This window comes from Ranitomeya variabilis, chromosome 1 (genome assembly GCF_051348905.1).
Source record: "Ranitomeya variabilis isolate aRanVar5 chromosome 1, aRanVar5.hap1, whole genome shotgun sequence".
Classification (NCBI taxonomy): domain Eukaryota; kingdom Metazoa; phylum Chordata; class Amphibia; order Anura; family Dendrobatidae; genus Ranitomeya; species Ranitomeya variabilis.
In genome coordinates, this window is record NC_135232.1 from 1,164,663,750 (window position 1) to 1,164,671,767 (window position 8,018).

General features: G+C 45.7%; 1 protein-coding gene across 1 annotated transcript in view; it reads left to right on the forward strand.

Moving 5' to 3' along the window:
* Positions 1-4,026, forward strand: part of IDH3B (isocitrate dehydrogenase (NAD(+)) 3 non-catalytic subunit beta) — a 47,446-nt gene extending 43,420 nt beyond the window's left edge. Inside the window, exon 12 of the mRNA XM_077280440.1 lies at positions 2,308-4,026. Within this exon, the coding sequence (XP_077136555.1) occupies positions 2,308-2,385 (78 nt within the window). The 3' untranslated portion in view covers positions 2,386-4,026. The remainder of the gene's footprint in view (positions 1-2,307) is intronic.
* The last annotated feature ends 3,992 nt before the right edge of the window (positions 4,027-8,018 follow it).

Below are 8,018 nucleotides of genomic sequence, written 5' to 3' on the forward strand. Positions count from 1 at the left end.
GGCAAGGTGAGGCTTTGTTTCCTATCTTTAGGGGTAGTTAGCTCTTAGGCTGTGAAGAGGCGTCTAGGCAGAGTTAGGTACGTTCCACGGCTATTTCTAGTGTGTGTGATAGGAGTAGGGTTTTGCGGTCAGCAGAGTTCCCACTTCCCCAGAGCTAGTCCCGATTCCGTGTATAACTATCAGGTCATTCCGGGTGCACCTAACCACCAGGTCCATAACAGCAGGCCAATAGAAAAACAGCAGGCCAGACATACATTACAATAGCCGCAGGTGGCCGGAGCCTGCCGATATTTACTGTGGGAATTACAAAGGTGGGGGAGGTCAGAAGGAGAATATCTTGTCCCCTCTGCCCAGGGGCGCAGCCTGTGGACTGATGCATTTCACATGGAACCTATTATACGTACATATACTGCATAACATATTCTTAGTGCTGGGGGGTTCTGTAACAGGGTGAATGTGGAGTTGGTGGAACACATCAGCTTCTCTCTGCCCTCACATGTGAACACGATTCTAGGTATACAGGTCTAATTTATAGCTTTGGTCTGGAGGTCAGGTTTCTAGACCAGCCCCTAAGGTTAATATCATAATTGCTTGTTTTTGATTGGACCACGGCTGCGCTACCAATGAATATATTATTTTCTCTTGAGATCCTTTGTGTAAACGTTCTCACAGAGATACTATCAGGCCGTAATTGACATCTCTCTTCCAAGAGCTAGGAGGTGTCAAGTGTTACCCTTTCTTTCTGGTCCTAGCTAGACCCCCTGGTGAGATTTGGAGACAGAAGTCTGCTTGTCTCAGGAAAATACATATTAAGGCCAGCATGTTCACACTTTGCGGGTTTTACCGCGGACCCGCAGCATTTCTGCAGCTGCGGGTCCGCAGCAGTTTCCATTGCGTCTACATTAACATGTAAACCCTATGGAAACCGCAATCCGCAGTGCACATGCTGCGGGAAAAACCGTGCAGAAACGCAGCGGTTTACAACCCGCAGCATGTCACTTCTTTGTGCAGAATCGCTGCGATTCTGCACCCATAGGAATGCATTGATCCGCTAACTTCCCGCATGGGGCTGTGCCCACGATGCGGAAAGTAAGCGGATAATGTGCAGATGGTACCCGGGGTGGAGGAGAGGAGACTCTCCTCCAGGCCCTGGGAACCATATTAGTGTAAAAAATAAAGAATAAAAATAAAAAATAATGATATACTCACCTCTCAGCGCTGCACGCGGCCGTCCGGTCTCAGGGTTGCTGTGCGAGCAGGACCTGCGGTGACGTCGCGGTCACATGACCGTGATGACGCCGCGGTCACATGACTGACGTCACGAAGGTCCTTCTCGCACAGCATCTTTGGAACCGGACCGGCAGCGCCGAGGAGATCGGGACGTCAGAGGGTGAGTATAACCATTTTTTATTATTTTTAACATTACTATTGATATCAATAGTATAGGAGTAAACCCGCAGTGGAAACCTCAAAACTAACCGCGATAAATCTGCAGGGATAACCGCAGCGGTTTTGCCCTGCAGATTTATCAAATCCGCTGCGGGAGAACCCGCAGAGACCCTTCCTACGTGTGCACATGGCCTAATACCTGGGTGAGACATGCAGGACAGATGTTACTAGTGACACAATACCTATACATAGGTCACTGCACATATATACACACACATATTTCACCACAACCAGTATCTGCACTATGCGGATCCAGATATGAACATGAGAGGCCTGGTGGGGTGGCCGCATGGTGCGGGTCTCCACTCTATCCGATCCTCTGCCCCAACTCGCGCCAGAACAGCCAAAGGGCTGCACTGCCCAGGTATGATGTCCGCACATAAACCAGGAGGCTCCACAGGTGAATAATGCTAAGGGGTAAGCACAAGGCTGGAAAGACCACCAAGCTTCAATGAAACAGCCGAGTGCTGGGAGCACTGCCGCTCCCCTGACATTGATGTCACCAGTCTCCTCACCACAACCATCACTGTGATGTCTCCACTCCTCCTAGATAAGACCTATCGTAATGAAGACAGGTGAAGTCCTGAAAGCCTGTAGTCACCGATACAAAGACCCGTTCACATATTACTGACATGCACTTCACCATCCAAGGAGCGTACCTCGGTGTGTACCATAACCCCCCGAAGGTGGTAAATACTGTGTGACAGCTGCCCATCTTGGCTCAGGCAGGATCGTAACGTTGTCGTCCTACTGCTTAAATGAAAGGTTACTGACGTCCAGGGGTCAGTGTGAGGCACTGCATGCTGCCATCTTGCCATGTTGCTCGCCCACCTGTAAAGATCTTTTTATTGCTTGCAGGTGCGCACAACAGATATGGGAGGATACGCTACGTCCCTGGACTACACACAGGCCGTGATTGCCAACCTCAACTCCTAGAGCGGCCGATGATGGTTCCTACTGCTGTTTGTTATGTATGACGTGTGCTCGCCTCCAGTATACAACCAGCTCTGTGTCACCATTGTGCAGTTTGCTCCTATCACCAATCACTGCTCTGCCGCTTCTGGCTTCTACAGTGCTCATGCACATAAGATATAGCTGAAGGATTAGTGTAATGTAATAGCCTGAAGGTACCGCTATGGGCACCATACAGGTATATACTGTATTGAAGGTACAACTTTAAGGCTATGTTCACACGTTGTGTTTTTTATGCTTTTTTTCCTGCAGGTTTTGATAAGTTTTTGGTGTTTTTTTTGCAGCGTTTTTGTCAGGGTACATTTGTCTCTTGTGAATCCTGATTAAGATAAATGCAAAAAAAAATTTGATTTTACTTCATCAGGTTTTGGCACAAAAAACGCAGCAAAAACTGATACTTGCGTTTTTTTCAGAATTTTTTGCACCACCCATTCTTTTCAATGGGTGAAAAACGTTGAAAGAAGTGATATGCTGCATTCTGCGAAAAACAAGGCTTTGCACAAAATGCTGAGGCCAAAAAATCCAAGCTGTGTGCATGAGACTTCTAAAATCTTATACGCTTTGCTGGTACTGTAAAAACGCAGCTGAAAATTTGCATTAAAAAAAAACAAACATGACCATAGCCTAAGAAAAGGGCATCCAAAATATAATTTACTGGTGGTATCACTTTAGACAAAGGCTGTGCAAAATATATTGTCATAAGTAAGAAAGGAAAAGCCAGCTCACCGATACTTCAAGGTGCACGGAACTCCATCCTGACGAGACGTATATGCATATAAGAAAAGAGAAAAAAAATTGTGTTCCAGCTCCTTTGGATAAAAAATTCTTCAAATTTATTCAAACAATTTAAAACATGACATGCTCCTAGACCTCACTATAATGCACACTGGGACATAGAGCGACGCGTTTTCGACCGCTTTTGCGATTGAAACGCGTTGCTCTACGTCCCAGAATATATTGTACCAGTATGGGCACACACCCCATGAATATACCACATTGAGTGCACTACTGTGAGCAAATAGCATCTTAAATGTATTGTACCAAAGGCACCGCTATGGGCCTGAGCTGTGCAGAATATATTGTAGCAGTATGGGCACACACCGCATGAATATACCGCATTGAGAGCACTTCTGTGAGCAAATAACATCTTAAACTTATTGTACCAAAGGCACCGCTATGGGCCTGGGCTGTGCAGAATATATTGTAGCAGTATGGGCACACACCGCATGAATATACCGCATTGAGAGCACTTCTGTGAGCAAATAACATCTTAAACTTATTGTACCAAAGGCACCGCTATGGGCCTGGGCTGTGCAGAATATATTGTAGCAGTATGGGCACACACCCCATGACTATACCACATTGAGTGCACTACTGTGAGCAAATAGCATCTTAAATGTATTGTACCAAAGGCACCGCTATGGGCACGGGCTGTGCAGAATATATTGTACTAGTATGGGCACACATCCCATGAATCCAATGAAAGTACTGCTATGGGCACTGGAAACTAAAATTGGCATACGTGAAAGAATCTCCTATATGCAAAGTTTGATGCAGCATTGTCTGATGTATATTCTCTCTATAAATAAAGTTGTTTTGTGTGGAGCCTGCAGTGACCTGAAAAATGTAAATTCACATAATGCGTGACAGGAGAGCTTCCATCACTGTGTTGTTAGATTGGGTTTCATAAGTCTTCACCTATCCCAAGGCTGAATGGTTATCACATTTAAAGGGGAATTAGACCTACCAATAATTATATTTCCAGGCCGTCCTTCAGGATAGCACACTGGAGGTTGTCTTCTTTGATCTTTGCAGGGACAGGATCACAGGTCTTTCAAATCACTACAGAATGTGATAAACAAGAAAGGCGCAGACCGGGTTTCTCAATATATCCGCGCTGACCACACACGAAATCTTTGGCCCTGAGGAAGTGGCAGATTGCCACGAAATGCGTCGGCACGACAAAGTTTTCAAGATATTGGGCCAACGATGTAGGCTAGAAAAAGGAAAAGTACATATTGTTAACGTTCATCGGCGGTTCTGTCTGCCACTCTAAACATGTGCTTCTAACTCCATCAGGTAAAAAGTAGGGATTTCTCTGTAATTATGCATCACAAGTAGGACATATTTGATCTCATTAGAATGCCAACGTTAATACGAGATGAATGCTGGGTTTGTTATGACTATGACATGTTCTGTAGCGGAGTTATAGGCATTAGACAAATTTAGGTTGAATTTAGTTAAACTGAAGAGATAGGAGGGTCTGGGAAAACTAACCCTTTTTGTGATGTCATCATGCTGAGCTATTAGTCCGCAAGGCACCCCAGCCTGTGGTCTGTCTGCTGGAGTCTGTGTGAGCCTGATCTTACTCCAGAACCCTGATGAATTGGGACATTTGGGAACTCTGCCCACTAGCCTGGTTGCCTCAAATGATCTGAACACATGTAAGTGTTATTTCTCATTTAATCCCTGTTTGTTTTATAATTACCTTGTACATATTTGCAATTGTCTCTTTCGTAACATCCTTGTAATATTTTTCTATAAGCACTGCCTAAACTTTAATGAAGTATAATATTTAATACTAGATTCGTTCTTCATGCTCTAAAACGTACCCTAAGTCATCTGAAGGGAATTACGCTACTGTTTTGGGTTAGCTTCGGACCTGTTTAATCGAAGCTGGTGGCAGCAATACCGTGCACTGTGCCTTTGGGTGTCGTAGCGACGGCGACATTGATAATTATTGTTCCTGCCTGAGCGGGAGTAGTTAAATCACCTCGATGCAGCGTGCCCAATAGCCAGTACATAGCAAGCAGCCTTTCTGGCAACTAATTACCCTAGGTGTAGTACCTAATCTGACCTGAGGGTAAGGGGGGCACCAGAGAGCTGCAAGTTTAAGCGGAACTGTAAAGCGGGGTATACATAAATCCCTGAAGTTCGTGGTATATTGTGGAGCAGTGGGATACCTAAAATAAGCCCCTGCTGTAAATCAAGAGGTCAATAGCCTTGTGTGTGTGTTTTTTTATTTATCACATTGCTAGCAGTGGAGGGATAACTAGGATAAGCCCCCTGCACATGTGATAGCCGTCTGTTGGCTTAAAGTCACCCCGATCCGTGACGTAGAGGTGACGGTCACGGTGTGAATCCTGACATTGGTGGCAGCGGGGCAGGATTCGTGACAACCTCTAAAGGTGAGTGCACCTACCGTGTATTGTCATCCAAATTATCACTTTTATCGCCCTATATGCGCTCTCCTTAATTTCAAATCATTACAGAAGGATGAATGAAAGTAGTCCCCAACACAAGGCCCACCAACAGGTCATGTTTTCAGGATTTCCTTTGTATTGCACAGGTGATGGAATTACTGCCTGTGCAGGTGATGAATTATCACCTCGGCAATACTAAGGAAATGGGCTTGGAGGACTAGAGTTGGGGAATACTGGTCTATTCAAGCCACTAAAAACTCATCTGCAAGATCAAACATAAGGAAGGGGAAATAAGGGTGCTGTTTTGAGGGACTACCTGAAAATCAAATTTCTAGTAGGTCAAATTTCCCTTTTCCAGTCCGTCCTTCAGGACAGCACACAGGAGCAATACCAAATAAGTAGCACCAGGAAAGGCTAGATAAAGTAACTGATCGGTAAGATCAGAAGAAAATACAGACAATTTGAGCAATTTCCCAGGCACCTGAAACCCTATGATGAGCATCTCCAGATTATCGAGGAACAATATACCTTGTTTTAGATCCTGTTAGGCTTCTTTCACATTTTCGTTGGTAGTCAACCGTCACAATGCATCGGCGCAACGTACCGGTGGACATTTGGGAAATAGTGGCAGCAGATGCAGTGTTTCAACGGTCTGCTGTCCGAAATGCTAAAGTCTAAAATCCCGGGGAGGAGAGAGAGATTTCCTGCCGGGCATGCGCAGTAGGAAACACAGGATGCAACGTACCGAAAAACGTTCCCTTGAACGTTTTTAGCAGACGACGGTCCGGCAAAATGCACAGGATCCAGTGTACGTTGGACATAACGTGTGCCCATACTTCCCTAATGCAAGTCAATGGGAAAAAACAGGATCCTGCATACAAATTTGCAGGATCCTGTTTTTTCACAAACCGACGTATTTCGACGTGTGGAGGAAGACAGAAATGTGAAAGAAGCCTAAGATGGCCGTCAGACAAGTTCTCGAGGGGAGATAAGTATCACCAAGGTTGGTAGTCTCGGTGATGAAAGCCTGGAAAAGCAGGCATGGTGACTGTTTGAAAGAGTCACGGAATGGGAGAAACTGCCTCCAGGGCAGTGGGTGGAGGTTCTCGCACCATATCTAATGGGAGAACAAGGTGGAAGGCCTATTATGACCTGGCCTTGCAGGACGCAAGAGTATGCCAAGTTGAAAACAGATCTTGGTGCACTTAGGAGTGACTCAGTCAGGGAGCAAGGGGTTCACAACTGGGCCTATTACGGTGACAAACCTCCCCATCCTCAAATGTTAGTCCTACACCTTGTTTGGAAGTGGTTGCAACCTGAGTCATCCCCAGTGCACATGGTGGAGAGGGTCATCATCGACCAGTTCATACACTCCCTTGCAAGGCCATTGCAGTCCTGGGTTTTCAGTAAGGTCTCTGGAATGTTATTGACCTGTTGGAAAGGGGGGAAACAAGGGGTCTTAAAGGAGTTGTCTACTACTAGGACAACCCCTTCTTGATCAAAATATTTGGCGCCAATAAAATAAAGCCTATACTTCGGACAAATCGAACATGAAGAGGAAGTCCTGGCTGCAGCTGATCTTTGACTTCCTCTTCCTCAATTCGACAGTAGACAGTGACGCCAGTGCTGATTTGGCATCGGTGTCACAACAACAGTATGGGAGTCTAGAGATACAGAGTGCCAATACCGCTGGAATGGCACAGGAGATGAGTGTATATTTTATGGGGAACAAGCGAAGGGTATGATAAGTTGTCCAAGTAGTAGACTACTTCTTTATCATCTCCATACTGTGATTCCCAAAATGGGGCTGACACCCAAAAGAAGGCAACTAAAGCCACATCTGGAAGTGTCCAAAAGCCCAGGAGACGTCTGAGTTGCCAAAGGCCCCATCTAATAAAGTGATTTGTTGGAGTTGTCACTCCTCAGGGCACATAGTCGTGTGTTTCCCCACAACCACCGAGTAAATGGACTGCAACGTAGGTCGGCACTGTTCATATTTTGCGAGGGGCCACAGGCATGTCCAGTGTCAATGAACTGGTCAGTGACTGGTCTATTGGACTCACGGAGTTTGGTTGCCCTGGTAAGGACCACATTGGGGATGCTAAAGTTACCTGTAGCCTGAGTGGTCATAGACAAACTGGCACCCAGACCCATGACATTGGTGTCATCCACGGCCTATTACACCCTATAGGGAAATATGTATATGTCTGGATGTATGACCAGCAGTAACTTAGCATCTGTTCTAGGCTGCATCTCTTCACAAAGGTCATGACCTATGTTATCCTGAGAAAAAGACAGTCTTCCTAGTCTCACCCCAGGGGGGATGTCCTGAACACACACAAGTGGAAACATTTCACACCTTCTGACTCTTTTGAACAGACACACCAATCACAA